This window comes from Vanellus vanellus (assembly GCF_965231255.1).
Source record: "Vanellus vanellus genome assembly, chromosome: 2".
NCBI lineage: Eukaryota > Metazoa > Chordata > Aves > Charadriiformes > Charadriidae > Vanellus > Vanellus vanellus.
In genome coordinates this window covers 41,822,470-41,840,635 of record NC_138906.1, presented here as the reverse complement: position 1 = coordinate 41,840,635, position 18,166 = coordinate 41,822,470, and the positions used below count along the sequence as shown (strand labels likewise).

The following is an 18,166-nucleotide window of genomic DNA, read 5'->3' as shown; positions in this document are numbered from 1 at the left end:
AAATCTTTTTTTTTTTTAAACCACTTTATTCAAACCTGAGCACCTCAATATAAAACTAAACACTGGTGAACTGTTATTTTCCTTGCTAAACCCAGATTACCGCAAATTTTAAATCTGCACAAGTAAGTTTCTGCTATCAGTTCAACATTTAAATAGACTAATTCATCTCTTCTGACACACTTGGTAGATTTCATATAATGAAAATAACTAAAAGAATTAGTGCAATATACTGGACAGATCAAAATAAAATGTACTTTGGAAAACAAAGTTGCAAAGTTCATTACTGACAGACAGCAGTACTTATGTTACAGATACAGGAGCATCATTTATTACTGTTCTAGCCATAAAGGAAGAACTTAGAACCCCCTTTGATTAGAGAGGAAAAAAGTTAGCCTTAAGTAACTGTACATTCTGTATACCTTTAAGCAACTTTTAAATATTACAGAAAGTATTAAACAAATGTAGACTACAATGCAGAGTACCTATTTACAGTACATTAATATCCAAATTTAAAACCAAGTCGGATGTACATAATCGTTAGTGCACTATTTTTTTTCCTTAGGGGAAAACCATAAACTGTAATGGCCAGCAATGATCAAAAACAAGAAAGAACTCACAGACACCAAGTTTGTTGTGGTTTTACTTGAAGAGCTCTTACAGTTTGTAGAAGACAAAAAAAAATCCTAAGTCATAAAGTTTAATTTACTGGTCTGTACCCTCTGAATAGATTAGAAATGAAGTTAAACTTGATTTATCACTAATTCCTTTAGATAACTAACTGGGTTGATATAATTTACATACAGTGTACCAACTAAAACTCCACTTTCCTCCAAGCATAGAATTCTTAAAATTGTTAATGCAAGTATTATTTGTGATTAAATTATTAAACTATGGAATGTATAACTAAACAGTAGACACCTGCAGAAACAACTGGTTGCATCAATACTGTGAATAAGTTTAAGTAATTTTTAGACCCTGGTTTCTAAAAAGGTTTTAAAGCACAATTGAGAATTATGAAAAGGCCCAATTCTATTTATTTTAACAGTAATCAGTAGTGAGGCTACAGGAACTGGCCAATTAGGTCCACAGAGAGTAGTTCTTCTACATCCCTAATGGTAAGTGATTTTTAAAACCTTTCAGCTGAAGGAAGTTTATTCCGATTCCATCTCTCCTCTACTGCTGAAACATTACAGCCAGTGGTGGAAACATGCATGTTAAAATTTTAGGTCAAAAGAAAACTCTGTATCATGAACTTGACTATTATCATAAGTCTCTTCGCTGTTCAGAAGCTGTACTGCGCCAGGTTAAGCACTCCAATTCCATGGTTATTAACAGTTAGGAAGCAGAATATTCAGAACAGTTTAAAGCAATTGATGTTTTAGTTACTACAACATTGACTCTTGGGTGATTGTGTGGGTTCAGTAAGGTCTACTCCTCTTCCTCTGGCAGAGTTGGCTCCTGCATTCTGTGGTTCATTCTTGGGCAATTTTTTTGCTATAAAATAAACAGGAAATAAGAGTTAAAACTGAGATGAACTAAGATTTCATGACCTGAGTACACAAGCAGTCAACACTTTATTACTCTATAAGCGTATCAATATAATCACTATAAAATCCAATTCGATTCAGTGTGTTGGTAATAAAAGAAGTTAAGACACTTAACTTCTTAATGATTGACTACCTTATCTATGATTTTCAAGACTGAAATGCATTAGTAACTTGAGCAGTAAAACGTGTCTGCACAGGTATGCTATGCCAGCAAATGATGGCTCCTGTGGGAATCCACCGACACAGGACAGGCTTTAAGATCAGGATGTTAGCGCAGAAAGATACAGAAAGAATAAACCAGGGACAAAACACAGACAGAAATGGATCAAACTACTGCCCAGCTATCTAGGCAGATTAAGCATTTGCAGAGAACATATAAAACAGCCCTCAGCACTAGATCAAGTCTCTCCTCTCTTTTTCAAGCTGTCTCTTCTCTTCAGCTTTTATTAGTCATTTGACTGTGGTAATTTCTTTGTTGTCCTTGTAGCTCCAACGTACCTTCTCAGACCTGACATGAAAAATAAGGGTGACAAATGATGCCCTTCTGAGCAGTAGCTCCTGCTAGCTTTCTTTCCATTAGAAAATTGCTAAGTTTGACATAAAAGGACTTCCATGGGGCTGTCCTGCATATGTTACTGGGACCCAACAACCTTCCCAATTCTACAGTTTGGCTGCATGCTTCGACCCCAAACTAAATTACTTTGGCTAGCTTTTAAAAGAACAAGTTTTCCTAAAACAAATGAAATGCAAGTATAACAGCCCGAAAACCAGCACAATACACATCAACAAGATGTCTTGTGGTACTAGAAGATGTCAGGGTGCTAGGTAACCTCATCTGGGGCCCCTTTCCAGTGAAAGGTTGGGACAGATGACATTCTGAGGTCCCTTCCAACCTGGGCTGTTCTATGATTCTGTGACAGAACCCAAGAGTTCACGTGATACTAAGCTGCTGAGTCAGTACAAAGCACCAGTAGAAAAATACTTTCAGAGCACTGTTGGTTTGGATTCTAGATACATTCCAGAACTGTAGATTAATATGAACTTTTTCAACTGGAAATTCCAAATGAGCTCTAAAGCAGTCAATTTACAAGCAGCTGTAGCTTTCATCCTATAATTCTGCCCATGTTCTATTTTTTCATTTTCTCCCATTTTTGAAGATCATTTTTACACATGGTCCTTAGAACTACATCCATATCCATGTTGTGCAAAAGGCCATTCCAAGTTCCATTCAATACTTATGTCCTTGTTAAGATTTCCTTTCAGGATCCATCGCTGCACAGATTTTGTTCTGATGCACCGAAAAAGCTGAATTTCGCCCATCAATGTGAAAGAATACTCACACAGACAACCAATCTTGCAGACAAAATACCCAGGTACTAAATGGGCATTGTTTTCTCAAATTTACTTTGTATACTTCATTAAAATATGGAGAGGTTAAAATTGCTGATACAACACATTACAATGAAATTATCAGACTTTGGGGATTCAAATTTATTTTTTTTTTTAAACAGGATGCAAACTGCACTTTTAAACAAATTAATTTTAAGATTTCACCAGAACAGTGTAATTGAGCATTTCTGTATCATTACATGTAGGCCTATCTTGAGCATCTATGAGAAAAATATACTTTGTACCCATAGTTATGTGTCGTCGTCCCTCCCCAAGTATTTATAGTTAATATGAAGAAAGTATTTGTTATAAAGTGTTGCTATAGTGATAATTTAATTTGCATCTGCTGGAAGTCTGAACCACACCACAAATTATCTTCTGCTTTACTGATTTGGAAAGCAAGAAGATAAGAGAAACATATAATTTTGACAGCAGTGCTGTTTTTGACAACAAGAAGTGGGATAGAGAGGTCACTGTAGTGCAAAATGCAAAACATTTAATAAGGTTACTTGACACTACACATTGCTACACAGAGCCACTACTGTGATTAAGGTTATTAATAAATAGGTTGGTGACCCACCTAAAAATGCATCGTTTCTTTTTCCTCCACTTTCAAATTGCTGATTAGATACAAAATTGTATTTCATTGCTATCAATGGAATTCACAAAATTTCTTCATAATTTATACTATTACATGTTAGCATCTTTACAGAAATCCCTAAGATTATGTTAGGGCTAAAAATATATTAGTAAATTTACTTTTCACACGAAGTGTCCTTTGCTTATACTTGGACACTGAATTTAAGCACACATTGTCACCTTTGGGACAACTTTTGGATAGCTCCATTTGGAATTCAAAGAAAATTTTAACACAAAAGTGTATTTAACAAATATTTTGTTTAGACTAAAACAAATACTTTTTTTAAGCAAGTTGGTTATCATTCTCCCATTTTGAAATGTTTCCAGCTTCAATTACCATTGTCTCATTCCAGGTTTTGCACCTATCCCAGGTAGACTGAAATCTACTGCAAACATACCATCAAAAGGCACACATTTACACACTTTCACTTACATTCTTATACTAATATGATTAACAAATGCCAAGTATATCTCATGATTAAGAAAAGCTGTGTAAAGCTTTTTTATGGTTACCTATACCACAGAAAAGTTTAGTTGTTATAAAAAAAAACCAAAGCTTGACTTTGCTTGAACTTGAAGCAGCACGAGTTTTGATCATGAAATCAAAACAAATACACAAAATATGCTGACAGAGTTCAAAAATAACCTATAGCTTAGCTATTCCAAGTTAATTCAAGTTTTTTGGCACTTGACAGAAGGTCGGTGCCATTGTGCTTCAAGTAAGTTTATCTGACTTCTGAACGTCAAAAAGGATCTGAAAGGACCTAAGGAAAACTTCAGCGCCAGAAATAATTTAGGTGAAAAACAAAGATCTTGGGCTAGGAAGATTGTGATGGTATGTATATCAGGAAAACCATTCCCTTAAATTCTCGGTTTGTTCACAAACTCACCAATTGCCATGAATATTTCATTTACGTTCATAGATGTTTTGGCAGATGTCTCCATGAACAATAAGCTGTTGTCATCTGCATAAGCCTGTGCTTCCTGAAAGTTAAAATAAGAATGCATTACTTCACTTAAAAAAAATAAAATTAAAAAAACACCCATTCATTACACATTGTACTTTTATTGCTACTAAGGGACAATTTCAAAACCATTTTTCAAAAGTTTGTTGAAACACTCCTGACAACGTATTATTCATCAGCTATGAAGAAGTAATGATTCCATCAGCCAGCTAAACATTTAGAAATGCAATCTTAAAAATCCTTATACATCTTAAAAATATCCAGATCAAAAGATCACAGGCAAAGCTAAATAATAAATAAAAATATTTATTAAAAAGACAACCCTGATCCAGAACAACAGCTGTGATAGCAAGAACGAATAAGCTCCAGAACGTGCCATCAAGTGTCAGAAAGTCTATTATTACCCTGGAAAGAAGGCAGTTTGTGAACTATCTTGACTCTTTCAACCTTTGAGGCAGATGGATCAGAACAGTTTTGTTATCCTGACAGAACTTCACAATTATAAAGTAAGTAAGCAGTATTAAGCATCTTGATGCATTATCTCCCTTTCCAGTCTGCATTTTCATCTGAAATACGTTGTTTATAAAGTTTCCTATTTTTGCCACGTCCTGTTAGCCAATTCAGCTGAGAATCTCCAGCTTCTTATGATTATGTAACTGCCTTTGCATTCCATTGGAAACCTGCAAAAAGCCAAACTACAGAACAACTATGATGAAAAAAAAAAAATCTACAGCGTTCTATATTCATTTAAGTAACATCTTCTAAGATCTATATAACTACATCTGAAATAACACATTAAGAAATAGCTAGAAATCTAAAACATGCTTTGCAGTGAGAAAAGATTGTCAAGCCTGCAAGAAGCCCCTCAACCCACATGAGCAAAAAATGAACATTTGAAAAATACCAAGACTGTAATCATATAAAAAATAAAGGTCGTTGGTAATTAAATTTTATTGAGTTTGACTGCACACATGTACAAAACTTTTTAACTACTGCAATTTTTCACAACACACAAAGGTCTTTTGAGACAAAGCTTTATGTTACAATGGACATGGAAGTAGAAAATTAGAAAACTGAGTTGTTGAATTATGGCAGAAAAATATCTAAAACACTGCTAACCTTCACAGTCTGACTCCTATAGTTACAAAAGGATTCATTACTATACACAGCAGTATCTCACCAAATACAGATTAAAACTGTAAGAATTAATTACTAATAAATACGACCTTCATTCAAATTCAACCAATCATGAATGGACCAGAACAGCCTGCAGTAAGTTGCATTTGTTTTGGAAACTATTTTCTGATGACTTTGTTAAAACTTTCTAGAAGATAAAATATTGGAGCGAGCACACAGATATATCCACTAAACTAAAGAGAACGCCATGAAAAGAACAATTAAAACCTGAACACTGCTTTAGCAGTATAGCCTAAGAAAGTCAAGCATATCAATCAGCTTTGTATCATATAATAATCAAAATTCTCCTGCTGACAAGTCAGAAAGAATGGTTTGCACTGAGAGTTACTGCTGTCTCATCCATTGAAACTCTAGTTACCGGTAATTTCAGGTAGAAGACAGGAAGAGGTCACATCAAAGAAGACATTCAATTAGCCTTAAAGGTATGCAAACAAATTAGTTATTCCTCAAAGCCAAACTTAATTATTCAAGAAAAGTCTACTGCTACATATCACTTGTACAGAAATAGATTTTTCACTAGCATGTATAATTTAATTAGTCTCAGCTGACGTTTATATTTAACACCATGACCTCTATAACAACTAGCTAGGCTATGCATACAAGCTCCTCATAGGTTTATTTACTTTCTATTCCAACAAAATACTATTTCTATAAACAGAAGTTATGTACATACCTGGAAATCCACAGCTCTTTTGTTAGCTAGATCAGCTTTGTTTCCTGCTAAAGCTATTACAATGTTAGGACTTGCTTGTCGCTGAAGTTCTTTGACCCAATTTTTCGCTCTGGCAAAGGACTCCTGTTAATGATTGCAAAATGATGCAACTGAGTTTTATCATCCTTTTGTACTTGCCTATTATCCCAATCTCTGTTATCTATACTTCAAGCAAAAGGCCAATGCAAGGCTGCTACCTTTGTCCAAAGGCACACTCCAACTTGCCAACTGAGCTTTTAAAATGAAACATCCCTTAGTTCTCAAATGTGCTTTAGTTGGGATAATGCTGAAGAAGTAAGTATAGAAAGATCTTTATGTAGACAGAGTAAGGAAAGATAAGTGGTTAAGAGAGTAAACGGGAATTTTAATTTCTCTTCTAGAAGAATAAAGTTTATGAACAGCTATATCGAAAGGGTCTCAAAACACTAATTACTGACCGCTGTTCATTATGGTACAGAGCTTCTGGGTTTTTTTGAAGGTTTTGGTTTTTAAGTCCCATTTTACCAAAACCAAGTGAAGCTTATCTGATCTAAGTTCAAATAAACAGAAATCAAATCACCTTAGGTTTTGGCTTGTGTTACTGTTCCAATCCTTACCCATAACTTGCAATAATACAATATGAGAAGAATGTCTTCACAATCAGAAATAAACTGCCACCAGCAACGCGGTGAGAGCAACAGCTCAATTCTGGTGAACTGATTTAAAGGTGGGTTTGAAACACTTCTACAATGGAATTCGCTTTCTTCCTCTTTCTTTTTTTTAATACAGTAAAAAAACCCTAGAAATGGTATTTTGGCAAGAAAAGTTTACAAAGACAATTTTACATTATGTAGTCCGAATGAAATGAGCAACCTGATCTAGTGAAAGATGCCCCTGCCCATGGCAGGGGGACTGGACTAGATGACCTTTAAAGGTCACTTCCAACCCAAACCACTCTAAAACGATGAATTGATTCAAACAAGTCAGCAAGAAAAATTAAGGAAAGATCAAGGCAAGACCGCTAACTTCTAAATCCCCCTTTTGCATCCCTAATATCGTACTTACCTCATTTGTAATGTCGTATACCACTATAGCTGCTTGTGCTCCTCTGTAGTACATAGGTGCTAAACTGTGGTACCGCTCTTGCCCAGCTGTATCCCAAATTTCAAATTTTACCGTTGTATCGTCGAGACATACAGTCTGGGTTAGAAAAGCAGCTACAAAAAAAATATAGGTGCTGAATCCAGAAGTCTGCTTATATCTCTATATTCACATAAAATTATGTTCACAGAGATACAAACATGATTTCCTTAAACAATTTAAGCCTGTTATTAAAATATAGCAGGTTTGAAGCAAGCATTAACTGATAGACTCTAACTCCAATCAACACAGAGCAGTTATTCGAACAACCAGTCTTTCCTCAAGTTAAAGACATAAGAAAGCAATAACTGGAAAGAATTCCCTTTGGATTTTTTGGGTTGTGTTTTTTTTTTTTTTGTAATAGTGAATCTGAGTAACCACAAGCCCTTTCTTAAGCCTTCTAGATACATCTCATCCTGCTTCAACAGACTCTACAGAGTACCAGCAATAGCATCCCATCATGCTATAATCCAACAGTTCAGGTATTTACAGTTCTACACATTTACATTACTTGAATAGTAGCTTAAAGCCTTGATTTTCAGCTCCTGACAACTCCACCTTAGCTAATGGGTATGGAAGAGAAAATCACTTCTCAAAAGCTCTTGTTCTTAAAGCAGCCATATTTTTGACTTTGCAGGTGATCTCAAGAATTAATTTTAGCATATTTCTGACAGCCTGCATTTTCAGGAAAGCTTGCATCCATTGCCACTACAGTTGAATGCATTACAATAAATAATGGTCTTCTAACTACAGAAAACAGTAAGTAACTTGATTCCAAGTCTTCAAACTGTTACTCCTAGTAAGGATTTTCCATTCAGATTAAGGTACATATTAGAAATATGGAAGTGAGCACCCAGACAATATAGAAACCCTTATTACAAAACTAAGCTAGAATTGCAAGAATTTCTTGCGGGGGAGAGGGAAGAACCCAAAACACTGAAAAGCAAGATCTCCTTCTACCGGGTTATTTTAACCCTTTGAGTTTTAACTCAGCCATCTGTTCTACCTTAGCTTTTGAAGTTTAAAAGTAAGTACACAACTATTACAGCGGTCTGACAAGCTGCCTTGATTACCTTCTCTAGAGTCATGTTGTTTGGCCAGTTATAGTACATACACAGCAGAAAATGCAACAATTCCAAGAATTTAGATGAAAGCTTGAGCAATCCAGCATAAATGCTTGGAGTTGTTTTTCCAGTCATGAAAGACATTTAGTGAAATACTGTGGACTGGCTTGCCCTTGCTCCTTCCACAAACAACAAAAAAATATTAAGACCTTCTGCTCGATGAAATGCTAAGGAAGCCCCCTACTTGGCTGAACCGGGGACTCTCATCACTAAGGATACTAACATATTGTGGCTGATTTAAATCAAACGTCTGAAGAGGCACTGACCCATAACCTTTGCATACCTAGGATGCTACCCTGTCCCACATGCTCCAAGACATCATAGCCTATGAATCATTCCAAAACTGCTGCAACTTTCAACTCATTACAGTAAACCAAAAGCAAATCAGTAAAGGACACTGTAACCAACACACAGGAGCTGACTAGTTAAGTTGTCAGGTTTTCTGCTTCAGGGGTATTAGCATCCATCACAGATGAGCAGGCAGGTTGGAAGTGGTACAGGTTTTGGTGTTCCAATGTTAACTCACCATAAATCTCTCTAAATGCTAAATATCCAAGCATTGGTAAAGCAGGCTCCTCTTGGTAGCTTCTTAAGCAGCCCAGAAACAAAATAAAGAGAAAAAAGCCATACATCCTGAATCAGACTAAAGGCTTCCTCCTTAGAACCAGCTCAATATTATATTTCTCCAGGGCAGAGACAACGTTAAACAAGTGGAACTTGAAGTTCATACAGGCATTATTCTGTTCAACAGAAGAATGTACCTACACTCCATAAGTGAAGGGATGTACTCAGAAGGAGAATGAAAACAAAGGTTTTATTCTATGACATCCTCCTGTTTTTGTTGAAAGGAACACTTCAACCAACGTAAAATGCCAGATAACTTCTGCAAACAAGGTAACTTTCTTCTATCTTGCAAGGCAAGACAATTAATTGACAATTAATCAGCTGTGTTAATTATCTGAAAGCCTATCACCTTTAACAGCCACACTTTTGTCTTAAGCAACTACCAGGCTTTACTACACTAGTCTGAAGTGGCAAAACCACACCACTACCATCCAACATGTCTGCCTTTAACTGCACTCTCTTTCAGATGTTTTTATTCAGATTCACAATGCACATAAGCCTCTCTTTGTTAAAAGGCCCTTTTGTATAAAAAAAAAAAGCCTTAGGCAACTACAAGCTACAGAGTTAGACAGCTTTCTCTATAGAAAACTTTTTCTGAATCCCAACATTGCGGCATTTAGTATCTCTTAGCTGTATTATATGGTATTTCCTTGTTTCCATTTTATATAGAAGAGACGCAAGCTAATACAGAGATTACACTAAATTCTATTTATCTGAACTTGAACTGAAGCTTTTGTTCAACCTTCGTATAGACGCTAAGACCTATCCTAAAGACATTATAAAACACACAAAGCCAAAAGTAAGCATTATTAAGACTGCTAAAGGAGAAAAGAGGTTCTCCACTTATGCTGACAGATATTACAAAATAAATACATGTAACAGCTAGAAATAGGGTAAAAACTAATACAATAAAGTTCAGCTTGTATTTATTTTTGTAAGCTTTGTAGATTTTTTACATTTCGACAATGTGTGTAAAGACACATACAGACCACTGAAAGGGCTTCAATACGTAAATATTACAATGAAACATGAAAACACTGATTCATGCAAGCAGCAACAGGGACTACTAGAGAATATTTACCAATCCATAAAATCCATATTTTGTTTGAATCTGTATGACTTTAGGTAGTTTTAGGATAAGTTTAAATTTATCCAAGGAGGAATACAGCTCAAAGCACAAACAACTTCAAAAGGGGGATAAAATCTGTTCACAGTTAAACAGATTTTTTTTTTTTTTTCAATTCTAGTAGCCAGCACCTGTTTTGTTTGAAGTCACAAAATGTAAGAACAGCACATTAAATTCTGCGATTATTAACAAAGAAAAGTATATTCAGAAATGTAGCAAGTTCTCTCAAACAAAAAGCAAAGCCAGGATGCACAAATAACAACACAACCTTTTTGGAAGATGCAGCACTTCTTTTTCATAGAAAATAAGTTCTTAATTCTTATTAAGCAGTTATTTCATGCATTAAGCATACAGTACAATTAAAATAGCCACACATCCACCCACAAACAAAATGTAACATCAAGCCCAGTTTTCAAGACTACGCAGTTCAAGTACACATTTGCTTTCTCACTTGACGTGGATGTTTACTACAGCCTTGTGCCAACTACAACTTTTACCTACCTATGTCTCAATTAGAGACATAGGGCTTAGATTTGATCCTTGCTGTCAATGACCCATTCTAGAAGTGCCGTTACATTCAAGGTTGTCAAGGGCAATATGAACTCAGCGTGAAACAAATCAACAGGGTAACTTTCTCACCTCCAATTGTACTTTCTTGAAACTCATGAAACTGTCCTTTTACAAAACGAAGCACCAAACTTGATTTGCCAACTGCAGACTCTCCTAAAAGTACTAGTTTGAACTGGCAAATTTTATTTCCAGCATTTGGCCCATTGGGTCTTGTTGCTCCTCGATTAGCCATGCCCAAATTAGAAAGAAGTCCTTTGTTTCAAGCTCTTGAAAGCAAGTTCCAGGATTCAGATCTCAGTGGTGCTTCTGCCAGTAACAATCTGTTTACGAAAAGACAGTGGGTGGTATTAGATTTACAAACCAAGTAAGAAAAATCTAATTCACTAATGCAACACGGATTACATATAACTTGTTCTAATATTTACCAAAGTCAATAGTCCAGAGTACAACTGTCATTGCTATTAAGATGTCAACTATAGACCAAATCTATAACAAATGAACGAGTTATCTTCTTCAATACCTCAACTTCCCATTAAAGTTTCAAATTAGGACATTGAAATCCAATTATGTTTCTTCTTGCAAGACTTCAGTCTCTTACTTAACATATCAAGACTGAAGTATAACACAACAGATTCAGACTTTCACAGAATTGGTGAAATATCAAGTGACAAGAAATAATTTTTTCCCCATAATGTTGCTATTGTTAAGCAATATTCCAAAGTCAGCGCTGCTAAAGTATGCTAAAAGATTGAGTAAACTGGGAAAACTCAATCACCACATCAAGTTTTTTTGCAAGTATACTTCATCAATTCACTTCAATCACATATGTCAAATGGAATTTCCTTAAATAAATGTACAGTAGATCTCGATGTACAAATCATTAATACTTTCTCTAGTTAACAACTGTTCTTTGCAAAGCAAAAATACAAAGCCTTCCATATGTAGAAAAATGGACTGTCCTGACTAGTAAGGATTCCAAATCACTTTGTGCAAGCCATCAGAGAACTATCATATGATGATAAATTGGTAATAGTAATACGTTCTTGCAGATCAATAGACACAATAGAGAATAAGTACGAACAGTGTATTCCTTAGTCTACATACTCTTCTTTCAAATGCCTTAAAAAAATAAATCATAGTATTTATTCATATGGACAGGGAAGCCGTCAGACTCCGCTGGTATCACTTCTGAGCCTAAGGTTTATGATTTTACTCTTAACAGTAGAGATTAAATTTTTCGGCAGGTAGACATTGCTGTATGAAAGACTGGAATAATTTTCTGTATTCTCTTTCCTCCCAGTTCCCAAAACAAAATTCCAAGTCAGTCCACAGGAAATACACTGAAGTGACTGGCACTCAGCTCTCAGCAAAAGAACTATCTGCTTCTGTACTTCTACTAAACAACAACAACAACAAAAAAAAACAAACCCCAAAACAGCCTATAACTTTGTCCTACTCCAGTTGATTATTTGCTTGAATTTTGCGCATGTGTTAGGGATACAGCTTTTCTAGCACCTAGAATGCAAGCAAGTTTGTTTGAAGCACATTCTCCTAATGCAGAAAATGGCTTTAATACATATGTTGCAAGTGGTAAGCAAACCTACTACTTTCACATGACTTCTTGCTCTTTCTTCCTCATAGTAAAGCAACTACATTTTAAACCAAGCACCAATCTTTAGCCATCTTCCCATTTCAAACCACTTGGCAGATATCAGGCACTTGAGCATTGCTGTTTAGTACACACCTAGCTCAGACACTAAGCCTTCATTCTCCTTCCTAACTCTCCTTTTTGTAAACTCAATGCAAGCCCTGATGAATCTTCTTTTCTGGAAAGTGCTTCTAGCACTCTAGCAGAACCCCATCCTCCACTAAGATACACCCTTACAAAGTAATTTCCATGCGATAAATGAGAAGGAAATCTCAGCATTATTTCCTCACAAACATAACAGTTGAAAAACTGATATTTTATTTCTCACTATAAACAGAACTTTACTATACGCCTTAGAAAAAAAAAAAAATATTTTCAACATCTTAATAACATTCCTGTTTGGACATGTTGCTTCTTTTCCCATACCTCTAAAAATAATTTGGGTTCTTCCAGGTAGGATATTCCAGTTCTGTATTCATCCCTTGCTACCCTGAGTTTGTGTCCTGTTTGACTACTATGATATCCTTAAATAAACTGATTTTTTTTTTATTTTAGTTGCACAATGTTATCTAATAAATATCTAATTTTAGATGTATGTTCTTACAAACATGTGAAAGAAAGTATATCACAGCAAAAGAATGTTTCTATGAAGCAGAAAAACCCCTGTCATTATTATTAAGTACTATTATAATTACATATTAAAATTCTTACTCATTAAATTAATTTTGGGTGAATATTTTAGAACACTGGAACAGATCCAGTGATTTTTAAAATACCAGACCTTTCATCCTTACAGCATAAAACAATTCATGCACAGCTAGTGTGTTGGTTCTCAAGCAAGACTCCCCACCTCCCCCCGTTGAACACGTGCTGCTGAAATATGCTTCAGAAGTTGAAGGGCAATTTGCATAAAAGTGGACCAGTAAGAACAGTTAATCTCTCCCTAATTATACAACAACAAAGAAAGCAGCAAGGCATAGCCAAAATATAGGTAGGTCAGAATACTGTCAGCCATTTGTTTACCTTTTCCTTTTGAAAAGTAATGAAGACAATTAGGTTATTTCTGTTTTAAAATCAAATAACTCTGTTTGCTGTAGCATTCTATTGTGTTTGGATAACCATGAAGTAATTTTAACCCTTTAATTTTAATTCATCCCATGTTTTTCTAGACTCTGCAGCATTAATAAAGTCATAGGGGCTACATCCAATGACCATGCTCTTTGGAGCAAGTGCTTCCAGATGACACACTGCGAGGAAATCAACCCACTACACTGGTTACTCACTATGACTACTTTTTTGCTTACTCTCTCCCATATTGAGAACAAAAGGAGGCATGATAAAAAAGCAGGCAAGATTGATTTAACTCACATAAAATCTATTTACTTCAACTGGCCATTTACAGCTTTTAGTTATTCAGATTTATATCACTTACAAAACAGTAAAAACTACCCCTTCCAAAACTCCTTCAGGACCCAAAGCTGAAACAGGTTGTCAAGAAAAATACCTAATTCAATTTTTATAAATACCCAAGCTACAAGAAGCCGCAGTTATCTCAGAACTTCAAAGTTTACACCCTTATAACCACCCTCCCCAGAAATTATTCTAGACACTCAGACACCATATACAAAAATAACCAGCTGTCAAGCTGGTAGAGATCATACTACCTGTGAGAAAGGCCATCAAGTCCCAGAAACATACTGCAAACATCATTCATTCAATAGTCACATCAATATATCTAATAATTTAATAGAAAAACCTGTCACAGTCATCACACCCACTTTTAAACAGCTCACAATAAAAAAATGCAAGACTGAAAACTTGATAGAGCACATCCAGATGATTTTGATATATTTGAAAAGTCACTAACACCTTCTATAAATGTAATGGAAATCATTTTTTGAAGTTTCAGATGATATTGAAACTGCTCAGTAAGTTCACAACATGGCAGTATACAAACATGGAAAACAAGGAAAAGATTTTCGCAACCTGAAGAGAAGCAGTTTGACATAGCCATTACAGAATGTTTTTGGCCTATTCTTTTCACATTTGTGTGTTGAACACGGTGCCTCAAAAGGATTTAAAATTAGAGTTCAAGGCTACAAACTCCACACATTCTCCATGTCTCAGGCCTCATTCATTCTCTGGTTCCATAGGTCATCTGTAAAATACTAGCCTTGAGAATCATACAAAAAGCACCACACAGAGGACAGGAATATAACACTCAGTACCCTACACACATACACTGTAAAATCCGTTTTTTGACAATTGGTTTCAAGACAATTCTGAACACTTACTTCAAGGACTTAGCAGCCATGCCTATTTCTTACCCTTAGCTTTGGTGAAATGTTCCAGGAAAAGACCCACTAACATGCTCCCCCCCCCCCCCCCCCCCTTTTTTGTATGCTAAGTAAAATTTGCAATCTATTGATATGTTTGGAACATGCAAAGAAAAAAAAAAACCTTGAAAACACATTTTCATTCATCTACACAAAAGCACATACATGACTTTGACTTGAACCAAGCTCTTAAACTGATACATGAAAGTTGTATAAGGGAAATACTTGTATAAAAATGTGCTGAGGAAAATACTCTGGAAGTTTCTTACATGGATGGCTTCATATGGATAGAAATGAAGGAGACTTTCTTACTTTTATGGAGTTTAACGTGAAAACTCCATCATATATAAAAAGGCAAGGCCCACTTTGCAGTCTTGGGCACTACAAATACATAGGTCCTTCTGATAAGTAGGAACTTTCACTTTCCTCATGAATATCCCCCAAAGGGACAGCAACTCCATGCTGAAATGCCAGAACAACAAAGTTTGGAGCATATTATTAGGACAGTAATTCAGTTAATCCTACCAAGCAATTTACCAGATGCTGGGTATTCTCATCACTTTAGAACAGAAACTTAGATGCTCCTAGATAGTCTTTGTTAATGGGTTTTATTTACAGAAGAGAAGAGTCGTAAGTATTTTAATAGATCACCACGCAAACTTTATTATGTTTGAGTCTGCGTACAAAATAACAAGTCACAAACTCACTCACAGTTTAATGGCATAACTCACAGTCATGTAAGTGTTCAGATCAGTGCCTATTTTAAACTACAAGAAAGCCAATACAGAAGTATCAAAATAACACTGGTGACAAAAGCCAGCCTACTAAAGAGATTAAGACAGCTAACACTGTTCCTACAATGAATGTGATTAAGTGCATTATCAAATAAATACAATAACAAAAATTCATGATAAATTTAAAGCCAGAACATTCCACCACTTTTATATTTCAGAACTAATGACAGTGCTTCTTACCATGAATACATTTACTGTTGTGGTAACTTCTAATAAACTTTCTCACACTTCATGAACTGAGACAGATTACTTAATACTGAGGTTGCAACCATTATCTACTTCAAATTTGTTTATACAGGACTATCTTGAATGTTTTAAAAAGCAGTATTTAAAAAGCCTTATTTATTAGGCAGTCCCACTAACCAAGTTTTTTGTTATTCCCTTCCAGGTTTGGCAGAACTAGTGTGGCATCTTACTGCAGTGTTCAAGACAGTGACATGCACAACTCTCAAAACATTTGTCATGTGTAAGCCAGTTTATATTGAAACATGAGACAATAAATTAAACAAGTAAATCAACACAGTCACAGCAAAAAAATCATAGCCTTTCAATTAAAGACAATAATCATCTTATAAGCTCATGTCAATGATGTGTAGTACCAATTGCTTTCAGATAAACTGATTTATCATACAGGAAATGTAAGTAATGATGACTGTACTACCATTGTCTTTAGCCACCACACTTCAACTAACATCTACCTTTTCATCTAACATTTCTTATTACAGGATAACAATACACACATGCAATCTAACCTGCCTGCAACTCTGAAAAGTCACTACCGAATTGGAAAAAAAAAAAAAATACACCATGCTTTTTATTTGGTCTGAATATTATGTGAAAGAAACTGCTTAATTACGGCTGCTTAATTAGCTGTTCAGCCTCTCTATCTCATCTCCTGGCTCCGAAAGAGGCATACGGTAGAAAAAAAAAAACAATCATCAAAAGGCTAGGAAAATCAGCCTTTCATGGCCCTATTGTTTGAAACATTTTGATAGCTCTTAAATAATTCAGCTCTCCTCTAAAACATAAGATAGCATAGGTTTGTCCCTCCACCATACTGTAGCTTTATGTCTAGTTCCAGTTAAGTCTTATATACAGCATACCCAATATGCTAGGCCTGTCGTGATCCCCCGGATGGCGACGTGTTTTCCGAGTATTTTACTTCCCACCTTACTCGCCGCAAGTGAAAGGGAAAGCGAGGGACCCATCTCCCAACCTCCCCTTCCATATCTCACAAGCAACTCGAAGGGAACAACCCTGCCCTTGCTCAGGTAACTCACTGCAGGAGAGCCCGCACGCAGGGGATGATCCCCGCTCTCTCCTTCTCGCCGCGGTCCCGGGCCCAACCTCTCCAACCCCCGCCGCCACCACCTCCCCTCCCCCGCGGCTCCCTTCCAGGCGCAGGAATAAGGGGAAGTGGGAAAATCGGGGGCGCCATTTTGAGACGGGAAGAGAGAGCCCAGCCTCTCCTGACGGCACGCCGGGCTGCCCACCCTCGGCAGCCCGCACCACGGCCCAGTGTTCCCGCAGGGCCCGGCGGCGGCGGCGCCCGGGGAGGCGGTGGCCGCCGGCAGGAAGCCGAACAACAGACGCCCGCCTCCCCCCATCCGCCTCGCCGCCGGGGCCCCCCCGCCCAGCCAGCGCGGCCCCCTCGGCCCGCCACCGCCTCCTCACCTGGCCGGGCCGCGGCGGCCGTGCGCGGAGGAGGCGAAGCCGGGCGGCAGCGGCGGCGCAGCTACGTCTGTCTGTCTGTCTGTCTGTCTGTCCGTCCGTCCGTCCGTCTCTACGGCCGGCCGGCGGGTGAGCCGGAGGAGGGGGAAGGGGGGGCGGCTCCTCGGCGGAGCGCGGGAGAGGGGTGGGGGCGAGGGGGGCGGGGGCGCAGCCGTACCTCACCCAGCCCGCCGCCGCCGACTTCCGCCGCCTCTGCCCCGACCAAAACACACACACACACACATACATACACGTACTTCCGCCGCTGCCGCCACGTCACGGCCCGCACGCGGCATGCGCTTCCGGTTCGCCCGCCTGTCACGTGACCCATTTTCCTTCTCACCTTCACCCCCCTCCTTTTGTTTCCTCTTCCGCCCTCCCTCTGCCTGGCCGTTACTATGGCAACGCGGGGGGGGGGCTGGAACCTTTTCCATACCCCCAACCGCCCTTCACCCCCCGCAACGGTCGCCACGTGCCAGCCCGCGCGGAGGCCTCTGGGAGAGGGGAGAGGCGCGAGGCGGGGGGAGGGGGCGCCGCCGGCGGCGGCCCGCGGCACCGGAGCGACGCGGGGCTTGAGGGAGAGAGGGCCGGTCCCGTCCCCGTCCCTGTCCCCGTGCGCCCCCAGCTTGCCTGGCTGTGTTTTGTAGCCGAGGAGCAACTAGAAAG

General features: G+C 37.8%; 1 protein-coding gene across 1 annotated transcript; it reads right to left on the bottom strand.

Moving 5' to 3' along the window:
* Positions 1 to 3: 3 nt before the first annotated feature.
* Positions 4 to 17,703, bottom strand: RAB5A (RAB5A, member RAS oncogene family). The gene is made up of 6 exons (XM_082479875.1): positions 17,465 to 17,703; positions 11,082 to 11,332; positions 7,494 to 7,645; positions 6,411 to 6,533; positions 4,466 to 4,559; positions 4 to 1,494 (listed from the first exon to the last, which is right to left on the bottom strand). The coding sequence occupies exons 2-6, from the start codon at positions 11,242 to 11,244 to the stop codon at positions 1,379 to 1,381; spliced, it is 648 nt and encodes a 215-aa protein (XP_082336001.1). The 5' UTR covers positions 11,245 to 11,332; positions 17,465 to 17,703; the 3' UTR covers positions 4 to 1,378.
* Between the last annotated feature and the right edge of the window lie 463 nt (positions 17,704 to 18,166).

Excerpts from the sequence above, each read along its gene's own strand:
- RAB5A (XM_082479875.1), bottom strand. The coding sequence starts at position 11,244 with ATGGCTAATCGAGGAGCAACAAGACCCAATGGGCCAAATGCTGGAAAT. Across the intron at positions 6,534-7,493 it reads TATACGACATTACAAATGAG|GAGTCCTTTGCCAGAGCGAA; the intron begins GTAAGTACGATA and ends AATCATTAACAG. Across the intron at positions 1,495-4,465 it reads TGAAATATTCATGGCAATTG|CAAAAAAATTGCCCAAGAAT; the intron begins GTGAGTTTGTGA and ends TTTATTTTATAG.